General features: G+C 43.9%; 1 protein-coding gene across 1 annotated transcript in view; it reads left to right on the forward strand.

Annotated features, from left to right (window-relative positions):
- LOC120928225 (hydroperoxide isomerase ALOXE3-like) overlaps positions 1 to 20,742 on the forward strand; it is a 347,315-nt gene extending 326,573 nt beyond the window's left edge. The window contains exons 12-14 of the mRNA XM_040339332.1: positions 4,866 to 4,966; positions 20,272 to 20,442; positions 20,605 to 20,742. Of these exons, the coding sequence (XP_040195266.1) occupies positions 4,866 to 4,966; positions 20,272 to 20,442; positions 20,605 to 20,742 (410 nt within the window). The remainder of the gene's footprint in view (positions 1 to 4,865; positions 4,967 to 20,271; positions 20,443 to 20,604) is intronic.
- Positions 20,743 to 27,330: the final 6,588 nt, after the last annotated feature.

The following is a 27,330-nucleotide window of genomic DNA, read 5'->3' on the forward strand; positions in this document are numbered from 1 at the left end:
CGGACCCGCTCGCAACTTCCATCGACGGACTTCTGACTCGTCCCCGGGTTCTGGCCTCACTCACCAGACCACCGACATTCCCCACCGTCCTCCCTGCAGGCCTGCCTCCCGATGAGCTGGGACCCCTGGCCGCCACCGATGTCTGGCCTCCGGCCCGTTGGCAAGGTCTTCCACGCTGGGTCGCAGGACTGCCCTGGCCTCCTCTGGCAGCCTTGACCGTGTCATCCCGGCACATCCTACGCGCAGGGGGGAGGAGCCCGCTGACCTGCTCGCTTCCCCTGCCGCCTAACTCCGCCTACGCCGCGGATTCCTCCTGGCCCCCCCACAGCCGCAGGTGGAGAGCGCTGTGAAGATGAGGCCTGAGGGCCCCTGTCGGGTCTCCGTTCCTGTCTCCCAGCCCCCGGGGAGTTGTCAGAGGCCTAGACCGCCGAGCGTGTGCTGCTTCCACACCCCCCGCCTGGCGCCACTGCCGGGACATCCAGTGCCACTGCGACCCGGCCCGGCTTGCTGAACACCATCCTCCTGCTGCCACATCGTCCCCACCTGCAAGGGCCCGTGTAAGATCCGCTGGAAGGTAGCCTGGAGGGAAGGCTGGAAAGAGGAGGAAACGGTGATTCCCTGCCTTCCATTTCCTTCCCCACAAAGGACATATTGCTTGGACTACCAGTTTGGGTTCCTTTGGTTCTGTGCTGCTGCTTCATCAGATTTTTTAGTTTGCCTCCTGAGGTTTGGTAGTTTATCCTTCACCATGTTGGAAATGCAAGTTTGCATATAGTTTGCTATCTGTTCTAGTGCTGCCGTTCTGTTTATTTTTTTCGATTACATTTGCCAAAATAAATGGCTTTTTGCTTTCATTTGAAAACCTGTCTATTGTTTGTTATACTGTGGGGATTATTAGGCATCAAACATTACAAAAAAATACAATGGGTCATTTACAAAGGACACAAACTCCTTGGGGGGGGGGACATTTGGTGTGCCAACATGGTTAAATATTCCAAAAAAAACAAAATAAATAAACCAACAAAATTGCACTAAAAAATAAATATAACATGTAATAACAAAATGAACAAAATGGTGACATAACTAGAAACACACCAACAAAAAAAAAAAGATGAACATTCATTTCCAAAAATAAAAGGAAAAAAAATGGAGGACCACCAACAAAAACACACGTCTGGCCTAGAATTTTTTTTTAAATGATTACATCACAAGCAAGAAATGTCACATTTCAGTATGGGACAACTCAGTTGAAATTGCATCAGCAAGAGAACGGGTTTATTCTAGCAAGAGAACAATGAATAAAACGACGCAATAAACTGTTGTTTATTGCGTCGTTTTAAGTCATTGTTCTCTTGCTAGGATAAAAGCTTTCAAATGACGAATGTGCCATATCCCAAACAAACGCGAGTTTTACCTGAACGAGCGCTCCCGTCTCCTCATTTTGACTGAGCATGCGCGGGATTTTTGTACGCTGCTTTTGTGTACAGACGACCGAACATGTCCGAGCGGACACGGTTCCAGCGGACTGTTTTAAAGCAAGACCAGGAAACAGTTGTTCGTTGGGAAACGGTCTGTCAGACAAATGTTTGCTGGAATCCTGTCCGTTACTGCCTACACACGACCGAACATGTCCGCTGAAACTGGTCCGCGGACCAGTTTCAGCAGACATGTTCGGTCGTGAGTACGGGGCCACAGTGTAATCCAAATTGCTCCACATAAATGATGAGAAAGAAGAAAGGAAGTGCACAATAGTGTAATACTGAATGGTCAGTTTTAATAAAACACCACGCACAAATCTTCTTCAAAAGGTGCACTCACAAAAAAACTTTAAAATTAAGCAGTGAATCACAGCAAAGCAAACTTCAATATCCTCAACTGGTGTAATAATGGTCACGGCGGACCTACGATCAGCTAGGGGAATTCTCACCACTCCACCGCACTGCAATCACTCTGTTTGGAAGCTCTCTTTCCTGATTCCTAGTCAAGCTTGATGCACTACACGTGTTGACGTATCACGTCGGTTCAGATGCTAACTGTGTAGCCATGCCCCGACATGTTTCGTTACATAGGACTTAATCATGGGATTGGCCACATAGCTCTTGATCCCTCCCTTATATGCTAACCCCTCTGATTGATAAACTGGGCCCGATTCAACTGCGCATGCGCACCGCAACAGCTCCGGGTGGAAGCGGCACTCACAATAGAGTCAACTAAGGTTGGAACACTCATGATTTGCTTGTGAATTTAACACGCGCATCGCCTGAACAGTGGGCGGAAATGACACTGATACTGGCATTCTGTGAATGCGGAAATCCCATACCTTGTACATCAGCCTCTCGAGTGTCCCCGCAACCATGATTCACCAGTTTACAATCTGTTGCGATCTTCACAGCTAATATTTGCAGAGAACATATACTGCCATTATGTAAACTTAATGGATGCTCCGATATATTTAAAAGACCATGATAATTTTTTGTAAAAATCAGTCTAGATACTACTATGTATAGTACAAATTCATGCTATAGTATATCGCGAATAGCACAGATTTATATATATATATATATATATATATATATGGACAAATGGCTCAATACAAATTATTTGTTATAAAAAGATCAATATGTGTCGGTACAAATCAATAAATTAATTGATGTATACATGAACAAACCCACACACATATAAATTAAAAATTAGTTAAAATAGTTAAAATATGTATATGTGAACTGACTGCATGTGACTTGTCCGAATCTGTGTACCCACCCCTCGTGCTATGTGTCACAACTGACTGACACATCTGTAATGACATTTCACAAGGTGATACAAGCAGAACAAAGCAATCAACAATACTCGCTAAAATTACCAACATAAATTCTAAATGGTGGCAAAATCTTACATTATGTTTAACTATATATCTATACTGAGGACAACAACAGGGGGATGTTCCTTTATAATACAGTGTACTAAGAATTATTAATAAAACAATTCAAGTCCACCTCTATATTTAGTCCCCGTGGAAAAAGACATTTTAAAAGAAAAATCCATTGCGTTTCACGCTGTGATAGGTCCCTCTTCCAATTAACCCTTTGAGTTCAGAATAAACAGCCAGTAAATAGTGCTACAGATATCCTGGAACATTGTGGATAATAAATACATAATAATCCCATCTCAAGTATTCCAAGATATCATTTCTCAGTCATCCTATGCCCCTATTGGACATAGGATGATTTTAGACATAAGATGGTTCAGGGATGTCCCCGGTGAGTCTGCCACAGAACATTTTCAAAAATATTTTTTTTAAAAACCAACCCATCTATGGCCAGCTTTAGCAATTTAACGGGTTAAAAAACCTTGTTAACCTCTTCCTGCCTGTGCTATAGCCAAAAGAGGGCTACAGCGCGGGCCTAAATTGCCAGAAGGGCATTCATGTACGTCCTCCTGTTCATGAGCTGCCTGCGCGCCCCATGCGGGGATCGCGCTTGGTGCTCTGTGATCAGCAAGTCAATGAGACTCAGCTGATCAGAGTAAGGGGCCAATCCCGGCCCTTAACACGTGATCAGCTGTAAGCCACGTGACGTAAACAGAAGATCATAATCTGCTTTTTTCCCCCCTCACGTTAACAGCGTGAGGAGAAAAAGAAAAGGCTGATTACTGGCTCCTGTCAGAGGGACATGGGTCCCGCACTTGGAGAGACACTGCAGCTAAGCAGTGCCGACCAGTGGCACCTACCAGTGCCACCTACCTGTGCATATCGGTGCTGCCTATCAGTGCTCACCAGTGCCACAAATCAGTGCTGCCAATCAGTGCCTATAAGTGCCCCATCACCACCTACCAGTGTCACCTATCAGTGCTACATATCAGTGCCGCCCACCAGTGCCCATCAGTGCCGCCTATCAGTGCCCATCAGTGCAGCCTCATTGGCGCACATCAATGAAGGTGAAAAGTTACCTGTTTTGCAAAATTTTGTAACTAACTACGAAACAGTTTTTTTGCAAAATTTTCTGTCTTTTTTTTAGAAAAAAATAAAAAACCCAGCAGTGATTAAATACCACAAAAAGAAAGCTCTATTTGTGTGAAAAATGTCATTTGAGTAGAGTGTTGCATGACCGCACAATTATCATTCAAAGTGTGACAGCGCTGAAAGCTGAAAATTGGCCAGGGCAGGAAGGGGGTTTAAGTGCCTAGTAACCAAGTGGTTAAAGTAGAACTATAGGCAAAACTTTATTTTTTCATTTTGTATAGAGTAAGGGAGGGTTATAATTCCTGTCAAACATTTTTTATCGCTGTCTGTGCCCTCTTGCAGAAATTTTCTTTCACTTCTTGTTCCATATTCAAGCAGGAAATTAGAGGAAATCCTTGTAAATTAAGGGGGTTATACCTGCAAATTAAGGGATTATCATTGTAAATTAAGTCCCTGCAATTAGGGCATTTATTGGGGAGCCCCGATTCACCAGAACTATTATCCCGATTGGATGATTTTCCCTCTATTACTTTTCTGGGGACAACCCAGAATTTGGGATTTTTTTTTACTTTAACTTTTAATGATATTGGTAAACATAACAAATAGAGGGTGAATCTCCCTAACTGGGGCACAGACAACAATAAAAACTGACAAGCGTTTTCCACAAGTTTTGCCTTTAGTTATACTTTAAACTTTTCACTATTCCTTGTGCCATTGCCTAAATGGAACATTCATGTCTCTACAGCATTCCTATTTATAGGAAAATCTGTGCCTGCAAACTTTTGAAAGCTCGTCAGATCATACATTCACATGTAATTGTTCTCCAAAGTATATGGCATATTGTCTTATATCCATGCTGAATAAGTGGAGGAAATCACCTTCTTCTTGTTTTTCTCTTTCGTGACAGAAGTCCCATATTCCTTGGGAACCAGAGCTTCTCTGATCAAATACCTGACGATGGTGATTTTCAGATGTTCTGCTCAGCATGCAGCTGTCAATAGTGGTCAGGTTAGTATGATGGTACTGGTTCCTTCCTTACTGATTAAGCAAATCAATTAACAATCCAGAATCAAAATTGCTTAAGTTTAGCCAGTTACAAGCATTTGGCCACATCTTTGCCATTTAAAACAGCAACCAGATTAAAATGCGTAGCCCTGTTTTTGGGGGAGGGGACTGGAGTTCTGAGAAATTGGATTTTTGGCTAAACCTGTAGGTAAATAAAAGAACCACATCCTTTGCTAGGTGGAAGAATGAGTTTGATAATAAAGTTGGCAGTGCTTCCACCCAGGACAGGAGGGCATTCCCTTCCTGGGAAATGAAGCAATAATCTAAACAAAGTAAATGCAACCAGCATACAGTATAACATTAACCATAAGCATATAGATGCACATCAGCAGCCCTCAAAATTTTCACTCGCCTGCTCGCATTTGGCGAGTGAAAATTTATTGAGGGCGAGTATTCCGGCTCGGGTGGGGGCGGATCTGCTTGGCTCGGGCCAGGTCAGGTCTGCTTGGGCAGGTCCACTCGGCTCGGGCGGAGAGCATGTCCACTCGGCTTAGACAAGCTACACAAGCCTGAATAAAGAATGATGAGCGCAAACTGAAAATCTAAAAGTGAATATAAAGACAGTCCATAGGGGACTGATAACAATCAATAAAGATATGCAGTGAATTCAAAATTAGTGAAATAACCCAAAACTGATAATAAATCCAAAAATAAAAGTCCAAATATATAAATCAAAGTTTGGATAAATCAATCTAGTGTGCCAGTGATAAACAAAACTTCTGCACTTCGGGCATCAATGTGGACAATCTTGATAACTCTTTGCTTAGCCTGGGCTCGCAGTGCGCTTACCTCCAGACACTAGGTCATGCGTGTCAACGAAATCCTCCCAAAACTGGAACAGAATCCAAACAGTGGGTAACACGTGTTGCACGGAATCTTCCCAGTGCTGAGATAGAATTGAGGGGCGTTCTCTGTATCCAATACCAGTATAGGTCCAGGCGCAGCGAAGTCGACTCCACAGGATAGCCACAAGGTGTATCAGGAGCAAATGTAGAAATAAAAAGCTCTCATGGTGAAGTATGCAAGCACTTTAAAATTTAATAAAGGTGAAAATGTGCTTACATTGAAAAAACGAATAAAAACGCCAAACAGCGGCACTTCCGGTGGACGGTCAGGGTGTCACGTCACTTCCGGTCACATCTAACCTTATGCATTACGTCACGACACGTGACTTCATCGGAGGTTACTGAGTGACTAATGGATACTGCCTTATATTGATACAAACAGGAAATGGTCCAGCAGCCATTTTAGATTACAAAATGGCATTTGAACAGAGCTAGGCTGCGGCCATTTTAGAGAAGGGCAAAGATAAGGGAAAAAATATTTATTTATTTGAACTGGTGACGTAACGGAATTACGGACCAGACCATGTCACGCTAAAAACAACGGACATATTGAATATGCACAACTCAAAATGCCAAAAATTTATTATATTCAATTAAATGTAAAACCCACATTAAAACTTGTCAAAATAAAATATGTATATAAATGACAAGATAACAGACTAAAGACACCAATATTGAATAGATAAACGTTTCATAACAATTAACCAATGGGGTCCTAAACATTATCCAATTATTAATTGATGGTAGTCTGTAAATTTTAATAACCTTTCAAGATAAAATTTAAAATATTAAAATGTAAAATACATAAAATCTTGAATTGTGAATGAGGTACTGGACTAGACTGGAGTGAGTGATACCCCTTGCGTTTACAAGTGAATCCCCCTTCAATGAATAGATCACATCATTGCATTCTAAACCAGAAATCTAAAACAACTAAAAATTGCTTAAAAAACAGTTGACGTCGAACTCAACATTTAACCCATTAGGCACTAAAGTATTTAAAGAGTGAATCCACTGAGATTCTTTCTGACTTATTGTCCTAACCAAATGGGCTCCTCTCCATGGCTTGTTGAATTTATCTATCCCCCAAAACATTAGTTGTTTAGGATCTTTATTATGTTTCTCCGCAAAATGCCTACTAACGTTGTGCTTCGGGAAGCCATTTTCTATATTAACAACATGCTCCTTTATTCGAACCATTAATGCTCTCTTCGTTCTTCCTACATATTGCAAGTTGCAGGAGCACTGGAGAACATATATCACCCCTTCAGTATGGCAACTAATGAAGTCATTAATGATATGACATTCATTTGTATGGGTGGAGATGAACTCAGTCCTTTTCTTTTGAGGACCTTTAGAATGTTTACAGGCATAACAATATTTACAGGGAACAAAGCCCTTCGTATTAAAGAACGTATAACCACTCTTAGGTGGAGGGTCAACCACATTTTTCACCAAAATGTCTTTTATGGTTGGGGCTCTTTTATACACAATATTAGGTTTTTCTGGCAATATGGATTTTAAATGCCTGTCTTCTTTCAAAATATGCCAATGTCTTTTGATCAATTTTTCCACATCTTTATGCTGAATATTGTAATCCAAAATAATGGCAGGGGCCATCATATCCCGCTGTTTCTTAATATTTCCCTGTAGCATCGTATTTCGATCTAGACCCGCAACTGATTGAATTTGTTCATCAATAAAGTTATCTGAGTATCCTTTGTTTTTAAATCTTGCACCTATGAACTCTGCCTGAGTCAAAAAATCCGTATTGTTTGTGCAATTCCGTTTAATACGAACCAGCTGTCCCTTAGGAATATTTAGCAACCATGATTTATGATGACAGCTATTCAGTGACAAATAACTATTAGAATCAACACTTTTAAAGTGTGTTTTGGTAATCAATTTGTTGGTTGATATAGTAATATCTAGATCCAAAAAAATTACTGATTTGTCACTAATATTGAACACCAAATTAATGTTTTGATCATTAATATTTAATTCTGCACAGAAATTCTCAAATGTTTCCTTGGTACCTTTCCACACCATGAGCACATCATCGATGTATCTTTTGTAGAATACTAATTGAGTGGGGGTATTGGAATAAATGGCACTCTCCTCCCACTGTGCCATGAAGGCATTAGCCACCGAGGGTGCAAATTTTGCGCCCATGGCGATGCCGGTTCTTTGGTTATAGTACGATTGATTGTACCAGAAATAATTAGATTTCAGACAGAATTCCAAGCATTTAATGAGAAATTTCCGTTGCTTGCAAATGAGCATAGTATAATTTCTCAAAAGCCACTTCGTAGCACTACAAGCTTGGTGATGTTTTACTATTGTATATAAAGAGGATACATCTGCCGTGGCGATCCAGGTTTGTCCCTCCACAACAGGTACCTCTTCTAATAGCTGCAAAACATGTTTAGTATCTCTTAGATATGCTTTGGTTTGCTGAATAGCTGGTTGCAAAAATTGGTCAAGGTATTGACCCATCCTGGCTGTGAGTGAGTCAACACCATTGACGATGGGTCTGCCTGGTGGGTTGACCTTATCTTTATGTATTTTCGGAATGATGTATATTATCGGTATTCTACAAACTTCCGATAATAAAAATACGGATTCTTTTTTATTCAGGATATCACCTTTCACTCCCAAATGAATAAGTTGTGAACAACTTATTCATTTGGGAGTGAAAGGTGATATCCTGAATAAAAAAGAATCCGTATTTTTATTACCGGAAGTTTGTAGAATACCGATAATATACATCATTCCGAAAATACATAAAGATAAGGTCAACCCACCAGGCAGACCCATCGTCAATGGTGTTGACTCACTCACAGCCAGGATGGGTCAATACCTTGACCAATTTTTGCAACCAGCTATTCAGCAAACCAAAGCATATCTAAGAGATACTAAACATGTTTTGCAGCTATTAGAAGAGGTACCTGTTGTGGAGGGACAAACCTGGATCGCCACGGCAGATGTATCCTCTTTATATACAATAGTAAAACATCACCAAGCTTGTAGTGCTACGAAGTGGCTTTTGAGAAATTATACTATGCTCATTTGCAAGCAACGGAAATTTCTCATTAAATGCTTGGAATTCTGTCTGAAATCTAATTATTTCTGGTACAATCAATCGTACTATAACCAAAGAACCGGCATCGCCATGGGCGCAAAATTTGCACCCCCGGTGGCTAATGCCTTCATGGCACAGTGGGAGGAGAGTGCCATTTATTCCAATACCCCCACTCAATTAGTATTCTACAAAAGATACATCGATGATGTGCTCATGGTGTGGAAAGGTACCAAGGAAACATTTGAGAATTTCTGTGCAGAATTAAATATTAATGATCAAAACATTAATTTGGTGTTCAATATTAGTGACAAATCAGTAATTTTTTTGGATCTAGATATTACTATATCAACCAACAAATTGATTACCAAAACACACTTTAAAAGTGTTGATTCTAATAGTTATTTGTCACTGAATAGCTGTCATCATAAATCATGGTTGCTAAATATTCCTAAGGGACAGCTGGTTCGTATTAAACGGAATTGCACAAACAATACGGATTTTTTGACTCAGGCAGAGTTCATAGGTGCAAGATTTAAAAACAAAGGATACTCAGATAACTTTATTGATGAACAAATTCAATCAGTTGCGGGTCTAGATCGAAATACGATGCTACAGGGAAATATTAAGAAACAGCGGGATATGATGGCCCCTGCCATTATTTTGGATTACAATATTCAGCATAAAGATGTGGAAAAATTGATCAAAAGACATTGGCATATTTTGAAAGAAGACAGGCATTTAAAATCCATATTGCCAGAAAAACCTAATATTGTGTATAAAAGAGCCCCAACCATAAAAGACATTTTGGTGAAAAATGTGGTTGACCCTCCACCTAAGAGTGGTTATACGTTCTTTAATACGAAGGGCTTTGTTCCCTGTAAATATTGTTATGCCTGTAAACATTCTAAAGGTCCTCAAAAGAAAAGGACTGAGTTCATCTCCACCCATACAAATGAATGTCATATCATTAATGACTTCATTAGTTGCCATACTGAAGGGGTGATATATGTTCTCCAGTGCTCCTGCAACTTGCAATATGTAGGAAGAACGAAGAGAGCATTAATGGTTCGAATAAAGGAGCATGTTGTTAATATAGAAAATGGCTTCCCGAAGCACAACGTTAGTAGGCATTTTGCGGAGAAACATAATAAAGATCCTAAACAACTAATGTTTTGGGGGATAGATAAATTCAACAAGCCATGGAGAGGAGCCCATTTGGTTAGGACAATAAGTCAGAAAGAATCTCAGTGGATTCACTCTTTAAATACTTTAGTGCCTAATGGGTTAAATGTTGAGTTCGACGTCAACTGTTTTTTAAGCAATTTTTAGTTGTTTTAGATTTCTGGTTTAGAATGCAATGATGTGATCTATTCATTGGAGGGGGATTCACTTGTATACGCAAGGGGTATCACTCACTCCAGTCTAGTCCAGTACCTCATTCACAATTCAAGATTTTATGTATTTTACATTTTAATATTTTAAATTTTATCTTGAAAGGTTATTAAAATTTACAGACTACCATCAATTAATAATTGGATAATGTTTAGGACCCCATTGGTTAATTGTTATGAAACGTTTATCTATTCAATATTGGTGTCTTTAGTCTGTTATCTTGTCATTTATATACATATTTTATTTTGACAAGTTTTAATGTGGGTTTTACATTTAATTGAATATAATTAATTTTTGGCATTTTGAGTTGTGCATATTCAATATGTCCGTTGTTTTTAGCGTGACATGGTCTGGTCCGTAATTCCGTTACGTCACCAGTTCAAATAAATAAATATTTTTTCCCTTATCTTTGCCCTTCTCTAAAATGGCCGCAGCCTAGCTCTGTTCAAATGCCATTTTGTAATCTAAAATGGCTGCTGGACCATTTCCTGTTTGTATCAATATAAGGCAGTATCCATTAGTCACTCAGTAACCTCCGATGAAGTCACGTGTCGTGACGTAATGCATAAGGTTAGATGTGACCGGAAGTGACGTGACACCCTGACCGTCCACCGGAAGTGCCGCTGTTTGGCGTTTTATTTGTTTTTTCAATGTAAGCACATTTTTACCTTTATTAAATTTTAAAGTGCTTGCATACTTCACCATGAGAGCTTTTTATTTCTACATTTGCTCCTGATACACCTTGTGGCTATCCTGTGGAGTCGACTTCGCTGCGCCTGGACCTATACTGGTATTGGATACAGAGAACGCCCCTCGATTCTATCTCAGCACTGGGAAGATTCCGTGCAACACGTGTTACCCACTGTTTGGATTCTGTTCCAGTTTTGGGAGGATTTCGTTGACACGCATGACCTAGTGTCTGGAGGTAAGCGCACTGCGAGCCCAGGCTAAGCAAAGAGTTATCAAGATTGTCCACATTGATGCCCGAAGTGCAGAAGTTTTGTTTATCACTGGCACACTAGATTGATTTATCCAAACTTTGATTTATATATTTGGACTTTTATTTTTGGATTTATTATCAGTTTTGGGTTATTTCACTAATTTTGAATTCACTGCATATCTTTATTGATTGTTATCAGTCCCCTATGGACTGTCTTTATATTCACTTTTAGATTTTCAGTTTGCGCTCATCATTCTTTATTCAGACCTTTATTTGTTGTTAGCACATTTTAGATTTGAGCAGCATTTTGTTTTTCACTGGTCACTTTTAATTTTCACTGTTGGCTAGCGCTTTAGTCACCCACTTGTCTAAGCTACACAAGCCGCCTCCCCCAGTCATCTCTATGGAGGGCTCTGTGTGCTGCGATGAATGCTGGGAAGTGTAGTTTCCAGCGCAGCCCCGTGGATTTTCTTCTCACCGACATGATGATGGCAGACAGGAGGAGATGCTCGTCAGAGGACAGTGGGAAGGAGGAAGAAGAGTCCGGCAGGCTTCAGGGTACAACGTCTAGGAAGAAGTGAGAACCGTGAGGTCGGGGAGAAGGTCAGAGACAAGTCCGCGTGTGTGAGTGTGCACAGGCTGGCAGTGTACAGGGATGGTGAGCACAGGCTGCCCACTTACTGACTCTACGCCCCTACCTACCTTATTCAGTGGAGCACAGTGCAGCCACCCATAGCAGCCTATCAGAACTCAGTTTACTGAGACCTTACACCAATGTAAGGCAGGCTCTGATTGGTTACTAGGGATACTGCACTGAGTGTTCATGTTCTTGTTTCTAAAGTCTGAGGATGTACAGACCGTTGGGCCTAGTCACTCAGTGCAGTAGCCATAGCAACTATACTGGCTTCTGATTGGTTGCCATTAGGCCCCCTTTACAGCCCATTAATTTAAATGGGATACCATACACAAGGCAAAGTAGCTCATTGAGCCTTTGCCGCATAAGTTTTGGGTGTTTTTTTACACCACTCATTTTACAGTGTTTGCACATTTTTGCATGCAGAAAAATGCATGTCAGCTTGAAGTGTTTGGGATGCCATTTACAATGAATCGCACATTTTATAAATGCATGCAGAACTACGTAATTTTGCATGTGTTTACAAAACGCACAGGTGTGAGTGGAGCCTTAGGGATGGAAAGGTGTCACTCCTGCCCAGTCACCTAGTCTAGCGCACCTCTCAACCCTGCAGTCTGTACGTAGCACATGTTTACTTAACAAGGCAGCAATGATGTGTACGGTGTCTATAGCAGCCAATCATATTTTATCCTTTTTTTATTTATCACAGTCAGATCAATGAAATATGCTTTATGTTAATATTTATTTTTGAACCTTAATTCTGCATAAAACGTTTAACAGTGTAATTTCATAAGACAATTGAATAGGGCGTGTTTAGGGGCAGAATTAGGGGCTGGTAGGGTAGGGGTAGGGTGGAGCAAATGGTGGCGAGTAACTCTTAAGGCCTGGCTAGTAGATTAGGACTTGAAATTTTGAGCCCTGCACATCAGTATTGCAATACCACAAGCTTTATATAAGTACATGCATCCAATGGCAGCAAGAACATGCATCCAATGTACAAACAAGTATTATCAGCAAAGGCCTGATAGGGGTCCTGGTGGAGTTGTGCACATATAGCAGCCCCTGGGAGATGCAAAATTCTAGTGTACCTAGACCACTGCTCTTCATCTAGAATGCTCAATAAACATATCTCAGGGGTGAGGTGAATAGGTAAAGACAAAACTACCGACAGAAGATCCACAATTTGCTTCCAATACCTGGCAATCACTAGACATAACCACATACTGTAACATGAGCGTAGGTATTCAGTGCATTGCATAGAGTCTAACCAGGGTCAGATAAGACTGATCAAGCATATAAAAGTGGTATAAACTTGTTATTTACAACATGAGATATTGACAAGTGGGAGGAGCAAGCTTCCTCACAGTTTTCGTCTGAGAGGTTTGGTAATCGTACTTGCCATTTATAGCTAAGTTCCAATGGGGCTTTACAGAGTGTAGTGCATAAAAACTGTGAGTAAACTTCTGAGATCAAGCTCTTGGGTCCCAGGGATCTTAAAAAAACTATCAATGGTTGCCACGTCCGATTCCAGAAAGGTATAACTGAACAGATCCAGAGTACCAACAGTGTACCAACTGGCGCCTGACCATAGTACATGTACTGTAAGCCAAACTATATACAATTAACATAACAAAAAACATAAAAACAAAGTACAGTGTCAATGGGGCACCGCCTGCACATTGCATCAGCATATGCGGAGGGAATATGTGGGTACCTGCCTATACGCTCTCTGAAAATGAATGACTAAATAAGGCCGTATGTAGAATAAGGTGACTAGATTTTTCAAATTAAATCCAGGGACACATTTTTTTTTATTGGCAAATGGTAAACTCTGGCTCCTATGATGGTGATGGTATGTACCTAATTTCTCACAATTTGTCCATAAGATAAAAAAAAAGATACTACTTAGAATTTTTGGGGATATGACTACTTAATGTTAATATAAGATAGAGAAAACTTTTCAATGCATATTTTGTATTTTATTCCTACTAAAGAATTTTGAGTCACTGATGTGCGCTGATGAGGCTGCACTGATGGACTGAACTGATGGACTGCACTGATATGCGGCAATGATGGGCACTGATATGCGGCAATGATGGGCACTGATAGGCAGCACTAACATGCATTACTGATAAGGAAGGAGGGGCACTGATATAAGGGGACTGTGAGCTAATGGGGGTCTCTAAGGGGGATGCTGCTGAGCTAATGGTTGATCACCAACCATTAGCTCACAGTCCCCTTATATCAGTGTCTTTCCACCCCCTTTCTTAGAGACTTCCAGAGATCAGAGAGATCAGAGAGATGGGGTAAACAGTGCAATCTCTGTATTTGCGGATAATACTAAGCTAAGCAGGGCAATAACTTCTCTGCAGGATGTGGAAACCTTGCAAAAATATCTGAACAAATTAATGGGGTGGGCAACTACATGGCAAATGAGGTTTAATGAAGAAAAATGTAAAATAAGGCATTTGGGTGGCAAAAATACGAATGCAATCTATACACTGGGGGGAGAACCTCTGGGGGAATCTAGGATAGAAAAGAACCTGTGGGTTCTAGTAGATGATAGGCTCATTAATGGCATGCAAAGCCAAGCTGCTGCTAACAAAGCAAACAGAATATTGGCATGCATTAAAAAGGGGATTAACTCCAGAGACAAAATGATAATTCTCCCGCTCTACAAGACTCTGGTCCGGCCGCACCTAGAGTAGGCTGTCCAGTTCTGGGCACCAGTCCTCAGGAAGGATGTACTGGAAATGAAGCGAGTACAAAGAAGGGCAACAAAGCTAATAAAGGGTCTGGAGGATATTAGTTATGAGGAAAGGTTGCGAGCACTAAACTTGTTCTCTCTGGAGGAGAGACGCTTGTGAGGGGATACAAGTTCAATTTACAAATACCATACTGGTGACCCCACAATAGGGATGAAACTTTTTTGCGGAAGGGAGTTTAATAAGACATGTGGCCACTCATTAAAATGAGAAGAAAAGTGGATTAACCTTAAACTATGTAGAGGGTTCTTTACTGTAAGAGTGGCAATGATGTGGAATTCCATTCCACAGGCAGTGGTCTCATTGGGGGGCATCAATGGTTTCAAGAAACTATTAGATAAGTACCTGAATGACCACAACATACAGGGATACACAAGGTAATACTGACATATAATCACACAATAGGTTGGACTTGATGGACTTGTGTCTTTTTTCAACTTCACCTACTATGTAACTCCCCCACCCCCCATATCAGCGCCTCCTGCCCTCTTTAAGACATCTATTCAGATTGCCTTACCAGCGGGACCGGAAGCCACTCCAAGCACAGAGGAAAGTGTGAGAGCCGAGCTGGGGGGCAGAGCTGGGAGGTGGAGCCGCTCTAGGGCTATATGCCTCCCACTATGCTAGGACAGCAACCAATGCCTGCAAAGGAGATCATCACAGCGGTGGCTGGGGGATGGGTGTGAGAAGTGCAGGGTGGGGAAGAACTGAAGGCAGAGAGAGGCACAGCCGAAAGGAATCCTCACTGGGTTAAGGATAGCCCATTGAGTGGTCTTGGTCCGGCACTAGCTCCATCCCCAGGAATCAGGACAGATTTACTGGATGGATGGATCCAATCCGGGGACAAAATGTGGGACAGTGTCCTCAGTCTGGGGACTGTCCACCGGAAACGGGGAACGTCTGGTCACCCTAATGTAGAAGTCACATTAACATAGAAGGTTCCTGGTGATAAAATAATGTGGAGTCGTCATATTCAACAGCTGGTCTAAGGGATCCATTAAATGTCACAGGGGGCCATATTCACACACTTTCTGCGGTGGCATCGCGTAAGCTATTTACACTACGCCGCCGCAACTTACTGGAGCAAGTGCCGTATTCCTCAAGCACTTGCTCCGTAGTTTGCGGAGGCGTAGTGTAAAAGGCCTGGCGTATCCCCGCGTATTTCAAAGGGGGCGGCTTATATTTAAATGAAGCGCGCCCCCGTTTCGAACGAACTGCGCATGCGCCGGGCTAAAAATAGCCTAGTGCGCATGCTCCAGTTATCAGCGGAAAACGTCAATGACGCCGACGTGTGCGTCATTGACGTAAAGTCGTATTCAAGAACGACTTAGGGAAACGACGTACCCGACGGGAAAAGAAGACGCGGACCCGACGCCATACTTAACATGGCATACGTGGGACTGGCGTAAGGTTACCCCTCATATAGCAGGGGTAACCTTACGCTTACGCAAACGACGTAAGCGACGGTTACGCGACGCGATTTCGTTCGGGAATCGGCGTATCAGGCTCATTTGCATAAACGTAAACGCCACCTAGCGGCCGGCTGGGAAATTACATTTAAGATCCAACAGTGTAAGTGACTTACACATGTCGGATCTTCAGCGTATCTATGCGAAAATGATTATAGGAATCACTCGCATAGATACGCGGGTCAAAAAAGAGAGATACGACGGAGTTTCCTGAGATACTCCGTCGTAACTCTACTCAGAATATGGCCCTGTGTTCAAATGAAGAGGAGAAGGTTCTGATGTCATAGGATAAAGGCAGATGGTTAGCAGAAGTTTTCTAGAAGCCAGAGTGTCAAGTACAGATAGGTGTTATGGTGGACTTTGAGGTCAGTAATTTAGACTAGTATTAAAGGGGTTTTAAAGGAAATTGTTTTTTTCATAATAAGCATCTTTTACCTGCAGACATTCCTCTTTTCACTTCCTCATTGTTCGTTTTTGCTCAGAAGTTGCTCTATTTCTTCTCTGTTCTGTTCACTTCCTGCTTGTCTAATTTTACTGACCGCCGTGAAGGGAGGCTTTACTGCGGTGGTCAGTGACGTGCTCGCCCCCTCCTGGGAACTACATCTGTGAGGCAGGACGCTCTCTACGTGTTAGGCCACGTACACATGATCGGTCCATTCGATGAGAGTGGTCTGATGGACCGTTTTCATCGGTCCAAACCGATCGTGTGTGGGCCCCATCGGTTAGTTATCCTGTTAGGTGCAACTCACTGTACTGATGTCTTCTCTCCTCTGGGTCCGGACGAAAAGAGCGCCAGAGGAGAGATGACATCACTTCCTCCTTGCCTGTGTTTACAGTTCAGGCAGAGGAGGAAGCTGATTCGCTGGGAGCGATCGCGAGGGGGTGGCTAGAAACGAATAGCCGCCCCCTCATCCCGGATCGCTCCCACACGATTAACGACCGCCGTATGTATGGGGGGGTCCCGATCGGACCCCCGACCCACGTCTAGGCAGGGACGTACAGGCACGTCCATCTGCCTGTACGTGCCATTCTGTGGACGTATACGTACATGCGTCGGTCGTAAAGTGGTTAAAAACTATTGTTTTTAAATGTATGCATTGATACATGTCCCCCCCAGGGCAGTACCCGGGCCCCCATACCTGTTTATGGCCAGTAACTTGCATATAAGATTTCAAAATAGGGACTTTTGATTTTTCATGTTCGGGTCCCATAGACCAGGCCTCAAAATTTCCCCTCGCCCACTCGCATTTTAGAGTGCAAAATCGTTTCTGGCGAGGAGCTGGGAGGGGGGGGGGCGGGGGAGCGCGGTTACCGCCGGCATGCGGGGATTGATAGGGAGCTGTTCTCCCATCAATCACCCTGGGGAAGAGAAAAGCCGCGGGATTACAAGCTGATAACCCGCTTTTACAGCTTACTTTACATTGCGGCTCCCTCCGCTGCACTCGTGGTTACACACAGCCCCGCCTCCTGCCTGTATCATATAGACAGAACACGTCCCAGCATTGGACTGGCATTCTGTCAATCTGATACAGACACGGGTCAGGAGGCGGGGCTGTGTGTAACCGCGAGTGGAGCGGAGGGAGCCGCAATGTAAAGTAAGCTGTAACAGCTGGTTATCAGCTATGTCGGGCGTCGCAGCCTCGCCTGTGTGTCTCTGTCGACGGCTCGCCTGCCTGCCTATGCCGCTATATACACAGTATGGCAGGCGCGGCAGGTCTGTGCCTTCTCTGCACTCCCCACATTGTCTTTCTGCCTTAAGCATACAAACATGAAGCACGACCGCGCTGGACAATGGGCAGGACTTTTTAAGTTGAAAAGTGTGTGATTGGTTGCTAGGCAGCGGGCCGGTCCCAGCAAGAAATCACTCACTTTTAATGGGAAAGGTCCCGCCCATTGTCCAGCGCAGCCACGCTTCATGTCAATCCTGTGTGAATAAGGTAGGTTTTCTGTGTGGAGGGGGTGTGCTGTGCAGTGCAGTGCAGGACAGGGCTTGGGTTTGATATTGAGAGAGGACTGTGATTTGGGGTGATCAGTCTTAGATGGGGTGGTCTGTGATTGTGGGGGGTTCAGTCTGTGATTGGGGGGTCCATCTGTGATTGGGGGGTCAGTCTGTGATAGGGAGTATGTAATTTGGTGGGTCAGTCTGTGATAGGGGGGGTCTGTGATTGTGGAGGGGTCCATCTGTGATTGGGGGTCCATCTGTGATGGGGGGATCCATCTGTGATTGGGAGGATCAGTATGTGATGGGGGGGTCTGTGATTGTGGGGGGGTTCAGTCTGTGATGGGGTGGTCTGTGATTGTGGGGGGGTTCAGTCTGTGTTTGGGGGGTACATCTGTGATTGGGGGGGGGGATCAGTCTGTGATGGGGAGGGGGCCTGTAATGGGGGGTTTGTGATGAGGAGGGATGTGATGTAAGGGGGGGACACTGATGTAAAAGGGGGTCTGTGCAGAGGCTGCAATGGTGGGCACAGTGGGCAGAGGCTGCAATGGTGGGCAGAGGCTGCAATGATGGGCACAGTGGGCAGAGGCTGCAATGGTGGGCACAGGCTGCTATGGTGGGCACAGTGGGCAGAGGCTGCAATGGTGGGCAGAGGCTGCAATGGTGGGCACAGTGGGCAGAGGCTGCAATGGTGGGCACAGGTATGGATGCACTGATAAAGTTTGTAACTTAATTCGGCATAGAACATGTAAGTGTCATTTCATGAGATAATTTGAGGGTGTGTTTAGGGGCAGAATTAGGGGTGGTGCAGGGTAAGGATTGGTTGGGTCAACTGGTGGCGAGTAACCCTTAAGGCCTGGCTAGTAGCGCAGGACTTGAAATTTTGAGCCCTGCCATAGACTATAATAGAGTTTGGGGCTTGGGTCAAACTTTTTCCCTGTTCAGGAGTTCTGGTGCAAACTGAACAGGGGGATTTTCGGCCCATCTTTATTAGTTAGTGCATTAAAAAGTACTGAAGACGAACCTCATTAAAATGGTCCTCCTACCCAAGATACTCTATGATACTCTATGTTCTCTGGCACTCCCCGGTGTACAGTGAGGACTCGATCTACGCTCTGGGGATGGGCTCTGGTGGTGTGGGACTGGGGGACGACAGACAGACAGTCTCTACTATACCATTACAGGAGCATATGGGACTTAACTTCTACCAAACTAGGGATACCAATCTACAATGATTATACTCCTTTATGGCACAAAAAAACTGCCTGATGCAGACCTCTGGTCTAATCATGGTATTCTTTACATGCACCAACTGTTTGCCGACGGACACCTCAAACCTTTCACCACGCTTAGCGAAGAATTTTCACTCCCCAGATACATGCTCTTTCGATTTTTGCAGGTGAGACACACGGTCCAAGGCTGTCTCACCTAAGCTCTCCGACAGATTGACTCAAATCTATAAGCTGTAACCTTTCTGCATGATCACATGGGCTCTCCGGTCACGCTAGACCCAAAACAATGCCTACTTGGGGTGCTCCCGGATACTATAGACAAATATACAAAGACATTCCTGCATCAGACTTTGTTCTCGATGCGGAAGGTTATTGCCCGGAATTGGATGCGACCCGCACCCACTAAGCTGGTGGAGTGAAAGGTGGAGGTCAATAATACTCTACCGTATAAAAAGGTTATGTATATTAACATGGAATGCCCGACCAAATACGACAAAATATGGGATCGTTGGCTACAAGACTCTGATACTTGTACGTAAGGCGCATTGGGTCTGTGTTACCAGATGGATGGCTTACCCCTGGCTGGGCGCATTGTTACAGGTCTAGAGGACCTGCATGGTCGGCACCAGATATTGCCCTCTTTTTTTTTCTGTTATTTTTTTTTCTGTTTGTTATTCATGACACCGGTTTTGACTGTCTGTATTCTGATTACTGTACACCCTCATGATATAATTGACACTTTGGATGTATGCAATTACATGTATGCACTTTTTGTTATAATAACTTTGGTTAAAAAAAAAAAAAAGTACTGAAGACAAATGGTCAGCAAAACAGGCAGGCAACATTTATAAAGGAAATCAGCAATGGCAGTTCCTATATCTATTTAGTGTTCACTTAGAGGAATCTTATTCTATGATATGTTCTTTCATTTGTGTTTGCCTCCTCTGCAGTTTGACTTCTATTCTTGGATGCCTAATGGCCCCACCACCATGAAAAGCCCCCCGCCCAGCACCAAAGGTGTCACTACGATGGAGACAATTTTGAAAGCATTGCCGGATGTAAACAGTACAGCTGCTGGTATAAGTACTGTGTGGGTTCTCAGCATTGAGCCCATGGATAGGGTGAGTGTTTGGAAGTAGTGAGCAGTAATACACAAATATGCCTTGGGCCTAAAAACTGTATAACACATGATCTATGTCAAATAGAACCTGACAATCTAATACATTTCCAGGGTCTGCAATGGCATATAGTGATTATTTAATAATGCAAGGTCTCATTTACAGAGGCATCTAGGAGAGTACCCCGATGAACGTTTTACAGAGAAGACCCCACAACTGATCATTAAGAAGTTCCAACAGCAACTGTCTGTGATCTCCAAATGCATCCAGGAGAGGAACAAGACCAGGGGCCTGATTTACTAAGCTATGTGCGCTGCGCTGGTTCATGCATTAATTAGTACTCCGGGTGGAGGCTTAATCAGGCGCATGAACCAGCGTAGCAGCCGGCGCATTGAAACTAATATGTAAAGCCGCGCCGAACTCCCTATAGAAGTCTATGGGAGAAATCAAAAGTGTTCATTTTAAAGGCTAATCTGCAAGTTTTGTCCTAAAAAGTGTTTGGGGACCTCAGTCCTGCCCCAGGGAACATGTATCAATGCTTTTTTTATTTTTTAAAACGGCCGTTTTTTCGGGAGCAGTGAAATTAATAATTCTTAAAGTGAAACAATAAAAGTGAAATATTCCTTTAAATTTCGTACCTAGGGGGGGTGTAATGTCAGCATGTGAAATAGCGCATTTTTCCCGCACTTAGAACTCCCCCTGCACAAAGTGACATTCTGAAGGAAAAAAGTCATTTAAAAATTCACACGCGGCTATAATGAATTGTCGGCTCTGACAATTCTAAAGGGATTCATTCATAAAACAAACAAAAAAATGTGTAGGGGTTCCCCCAAATTAAATTACCAGGCCCTTCAGGTCTGGAATGGATATTAAGGGGAACCCCGCCGTAAAAACCAAAAAAAAAAAAGACGTGCGGTTCCCGGCAAATATCCATTCCAGACCCTTCAGGTCTGGTGTGGATTTTAAGGGGAACTCCACCCCAAATTGAAAAAAAAAATGGCGTGGAGTCCCCCTAAAAATCCACACCAGACCCTTATCCGAGCACGTTGACCTGGCCGGCCGCAGAAAAGAGGGGGGGACAGAGTGCGGCCCCCCCCCTCTCCTGAACCGCACCAGGCCACATGCCCTCAACATGGGGAGGATGTCCCCATGTTGATGGGGACAAGGGTCTCATCCCCACAACCCTTGCCCGGTGGTTGTGGGGGTATGCGGGCGGGAGGTTTATCAGAATCTGGAAGACCCCTTTAACAAAGGGGACCCCCAGATCCTGACCCCCCCCCTGTGTGAAATGGTAATGGGGTACATTGTACCTCTACCATTTCACCCCAAAAAAAATGTCAAAGTGATAAAAATGACAGTAGCCGGTTTTTGACAAATCTTTTAATAAAGTCTTCTTTTCTTCTTTCCTTCGGGGTTCTTCCGCTGCTTCTATCTTCTCGTCCACATCTTGCCCGACGTCTTCTTCTATCTTCTCCGTCCGTCCTTCCGCCTTCTGGTCCCGCATCTTGCCCGTTGTCTTCTCCGTCCGCCTCCTCGTCCGCATCTTGGGTCTTCTGCGGTCTTCTTCTCGGTCCGCCACCTTCTCATCCCCTGCGTTTGAATTGTAATTGGCCGCCGTTTTCCCGCTCCTGGGACCCGCCCCCCTCTGACGCCACAAGTAAACTCCTTAGAAGGTCATGTGCGTCAGAGGGGGGCGGGGTCACATGAGTGTGACACGGCGGGAACTTCTTCTCCGGGCGGCGCGATTGAAATTGAATTCCCCCGCTGTGTGACGCTCTGCGACCCCGCCCCCCTCTGACGCACATGACCTTCTAAGGAGTTTACTTGTGGCGTCAGAGGGGGGCGGGTCCCAGGAGCGGGAAAACGGCGGCCAATTACAATTCAAACGCAGGGGACGAGAAGGTGGCGGACCGAGAAGAAGACCGCAGAAGACCCAAGATGCGGACGAGGAGGCGGACGGAGAAGACAACGGGCAAGATGCGGGACCAGAAGGCGGAAGGACGGACGGAGAAGATAGAAGAAGACGTCGGGCAAGATGTGGACGAGAAGATAGAAGCAGCGGAAGAACCCCGAAGGAAAGAAGAAAGAAGACTTTATTAAAAGATTTGTCAAAAACCGGCTACTGTCATTTTTATCACTTTGACATTTTTTTTGGGGTGAAATGGTAGAGGTACAATGTACCCCATTACCATTTCACACAGGGGGGGGGTCAGGATCTGGGGGTCCCCTTTGTTAAAGGGGTCTTCCAGATTCTGATAAACCTCCCGCCCGCATACCCCCACAACCACCGGGCAAGGGTTGTGGGGATGAGACCCTTGTCCCCATCAACATGGGGACATCCTCCCCATGTTGAGGGCATGTGGCCTGGTGCGGTTCAGGAGAGGGGGGGGGCCGCACTCTGTCCCCCCCTCTTTTCTGCGGCCGGCCAGGTCAACGTGCTCGGATAAGGGTCTGGTGTGGATTTTTAGGGGGACTCCACGCCATTTTTTTTTTCAATTTGGGGTGGAGTTCCCCTTAAAATCCACACCAGACCTGAAGGGTCTGGAATGGATATTTGCCGGGAACCGCACGTCTTTTTTTTTTGGGGTTTTTACGGCGGGGTTCCCCTTAATATCCATTCCAGACCTGAAGGGCCTGGTAATTTAATTTGGAGGGACCCCCTTTTTTTTTTTTTTTTTTTAATGAGCAATGACTCTATTCTTTATAGCCATGAGTACTTTAACCACTTGCCCACCGGGTTAATTCTGGCACTTCTCTCCTTCATGTGAAAATCACAATTTTTTGGCTAGAAAATTAATCAGAACCCCCAAACATTATATATTTTTTTTTAGCAGACATCCTAGGGAATAAAATGGCAGTCATTGCAATACTTTTTGTCACACCGTATTTGCGCAGCGGTCTTACAAGCGCACTTTTTTTGGATAAAAATCACTTTTTTGAATTAAAAAATAAGACAACAATACATTTTGCCCAATTTTTTTCTATATTGTGAAAGATAATGTTACGCCGAGTAAAATGATACCCAACATGTCACGCTTAAAAATTGCGCCCGCTCGTGGCATGGCGTCAAACTTTTACCCTTTAAAAAACTCGATAGGCGACGTTTAAAAAATTCTACAGGTTGCATTTTTTGAGTTGCAGAGTAGGTCTAGGGCTAGAATTATTGCTCTCACTCTAACGATCGCGGCGATACCTCACTTGTGTGGTTTGAATACTGTTTTCATATGCGGGCGCTACTCGCGTATGCGTTTGCTTCTGTGCGCGAGCTCGTCGCGACGGGGCGCTTTAAAATTTTTTTTTGGGGTTTTCTTATTTATTTTTATTTAGTTTTATAATGTTTTACACTGAAATAAAAAAATAAAAAAAAAATGATCAGTTTTCTTCCTATTACAAGGAATGTAAACATCCCTTGTAATAGGACTAGTGTGTGACAGGTCCTCTTTATGGAGAGAGGCGGGGTCAATAAGGCTGGAAAGCATGGTATTGAAAAAAAAAAAAAAAGAACTCATGCTTTCAGCTGCAATCATGTTCGTTCACCACAGTGGTGTAGTGTATAGCACTTTGACCTAGCAGCAAAAGAGTCGTTGGTTCGAATCCCGCCCGTGACAGCATCTGCATGGAGTTTGCATGTTCTCCCTGTGCCTGCGTGGGTTTCCTCCCACAATATAAAAACACGCTGTAAATCGGTTCCGGTCTAAATAAGCCCTAATATGCAGTAGTATATTAAGGTTTGGTTCTGCCCTAGGCCTGACTACATATCTGCACCTCCTAATAGAAAAATGACCCACCCCTTCCTGTCAAGGTCACACCCTGTTTTTGTATAACCCCGCCCAGTAATTTTCAGGGGACCCACACACTAGTTCTGGGGGGGCACTGGATTCCCTTAACCACTTCCATACCAGGCACTTACGCACCTTCCCGCCCAAGCCAATTTTCAGCTTTCAACACTGTCGCACTTTGAATGGCAATTGCGCGGTCATACAACACTGTACCCAAACAAAATTGGCGTCCTTTTTTCCCCACAAATAGAGCTTTCTTTTGTTGTTATTTGATCACCTCTGCGTTTTTTTTTTGCGCAACAACTAAAAAAAGACTGCAAATTTTGAAACAAAAAAACCTTTTTCTTTTTTTAGGTTAATTTTTTTGTAAATAAGTTTTTCTCTTTCAATTACGGGCACTGATATGGCGGCACTGATGGGCCCCGATGAGATGGCACTGATGGACATCGATGAGGTAGTACTGACGGCACAGATGAGGTGGCATTGATTGGCGGCGCTGCTATGCGGCACTGATGGGCACTCATAGGCGGCACTGATGGGCACTCATGGGCGGCACAGATGGGCGGCACTTATGGGTGGCACTGATGGATACTTATGGGCGGCACTTATGGGTGGCACTGATGGATACTTATGGGTGGCACAGGTGGGCACTGATAGGTGGGCACTGTGCATGGATGGGCACTGTGGGGTGGCACTGATTTTCCCAGTCAGTGCCCATTTGTGGGCACTGATTGGCATCTTTTTTCTTATTTTTTAATGCTTTTTGTTTTTTTGTTCTATATTTTTTTTGTTTTTGCACACCCTGGTGGTCCAGGGTGGGCATCCCTGGTGGTCCAGTGTGGTGATCCGAGGGGGGGCTGCGCTGATAAACAATCAGCGCGAACGCCCCCTGTCAGGAGAGCCGCCGATCGGCTCTCCTATACTCGCGTCTGTAAGACGCGAGTGAGGAAGAGCCATCGATGGCTCTTCCTGTTTACATCGTGATCAGCCGTGATTGGACACGGCTGATCACGTGGTAAAGAGTCTCCGTCTCCGTGAGAGACTCTTTACCGAGATCGGAGATGCAGGGTGTCAGACTGACACCCCGCATCACCGATCGCCGCGCTGCGTGCCCCCACAGGCGCGTGCGGCATGAAATCCTGCAGGACGTCCTGTCAGGATTGTGTAACCACTTCCCGGACGTAAATCGGCCATAGGCTGGGCGGGAAGTGGTTAATTTGCATAGTTTTTCTCTCACTTCCTGTTTGGCTATGGGGCAGGAAGTGAAGGCAAATCTCCCCAATTGGACACAGATAATACAAAATAAACTGACAGGGCCTATAACCCTCCCTCACTCTATCCAAAATGAAAGAAAATAAAACTTGTTGATTATAGTTCTTGTCAGGGGCGGACTGACCATTGAGTCACTCGGGCACTGCCCGAGGGCCCCATGCCACTAGGGGGCCCCATCCGGGTTGCCAGGCTCAGTAAAACCAGGGACAGTATGTAAAAATCTGTGTTTTTTTTAGATCTGTCCCTGATATGTCCGAAAATGACATGCTTTTAATGTGAATATCCCAAGATTTTAGCTGCCCGCCTCTGCACTACCTCCTGGCGTGGTGGTCATCTGTAAGCCAGAGGGGCCCCATAATCTTCTATTGCCCGGGGGCCCCATGAGTTGTCAGTCCGCCCCTGGTTCTAGTTTAAGCACAAATTTCATAGAGTTTTATTGAGAGCCCTAAGAAAATATAACCATGCCAATAGGCCAGGATAGAGCGTTGCTAATATGTAGGAATGTGTGTGTTAGAGCACCCCACCCAATGTTAACTAAAAAATTATTAATTTGCAAATAAGTATTATCTGCTCATTTTTTTGGGGATGTCTGCACCCCTGATAGTGACAACATTTGTGAGGTGTCTTCACCCTTTCTAATTCATTCACTTCCTGTCACATAGCCAAACAGGAAGTGAGGGTAAAACCTTACTAATATATTTTCTTGTGGACACAGAGATCAATCTAAATAGTTTCCCATTATGTAAATTGCACTCTAGCATTTTGCTGTGTACACCCCAAATTATTAGGGATCTTGGACTTTGGGGTCCATTTACTAAAGGCAAATCCACTCCTACAAGTGCAAAGCAAGGAAGAAAACAAAACAACTTTGCTTCTACAGGATTGGATGTTAAAACCATCAGTGCTTCCTCTCAGATTTTCAGCAACTATGCTTGTACTGCAGAGTGGCTTTGCCTTTACTAAACCCCAAACTAAATAATCATTTGGGGCAGGGATCCTCAAACTACGGCCCTCCAGCTGTTGTAGAACTACACATCCCATGAGGCCTTGTAATGCACTGACATTCACAGACATGACTAGGCATGATGGGAATTGTAGTTCCTGAACAACTGGAGGGCCGTAGTTTGAAGACCCATGATTTGGGGTGTACACAGCAGTGCTGGAGTGCAATTTGCTTAATGGGGACACTAGTTAGATTGACCGGTGTCCCCAAGAAATGACACTGGTAGGGTTTTAACCTCACTTCCTGTTCAGCTGTGTGACAGGAAGTGAAGCCAATTTTAAGAAAAGGGACACAAAGCTCAACACAAAAATAAAAAAAACACAAAGCAGGGGTTCTAACACTCACTTGGCTTCCCTCAAACACCCACAATTTGAATAGGATTGCCTTGCGCTAGATTTAAGCACAGTGCTGTAAATCAGCACGTCAAGCCTGTCCACCAATAGCAAACCCCCCCCCCCCCCCCCCCACAGGCCATGTTTGCAGGTTTTCCTTCATCTTGCACATGTGCTTTAAAATAGTCTGGACAGCAATTCTTGATAAGAGAAATCCCCAAAACATGTCCTGTCGGGGGTACTTGAGGGCCGAGGACCACTGCAGAATAAATAAAATACTTACCAGTTTTTGTCTTTAAAGTCAGGGAGAATAAACATGGCAAACATTTCATGATTACACACCAGGAAAGAAGCTTAGACAAAAATCACACATCATTTGTTAGGCCCAAACCTAGTTCAGCTGCAGCTGTCAACATATGTAGCATGAAAAAGTAACAAAAGACAAACTTAACAATTTTAAAGTAATTTTTATTGGTCAACAAAACAAGGAAAGCAAAAAAAGACA

This window comes from Rana temporaria, chromosome 2, assembly GCF_905171775.1.
Source record: "Rana temporaria chromosome 2, aRanTem1.1, whole genome shotgun sequence".
NCBI classification, from domain to species: Eukaryota; Metazoa; Chordata; class Amphibia; order Anura; family Ranidae; genus Rana; species Rana temporaria.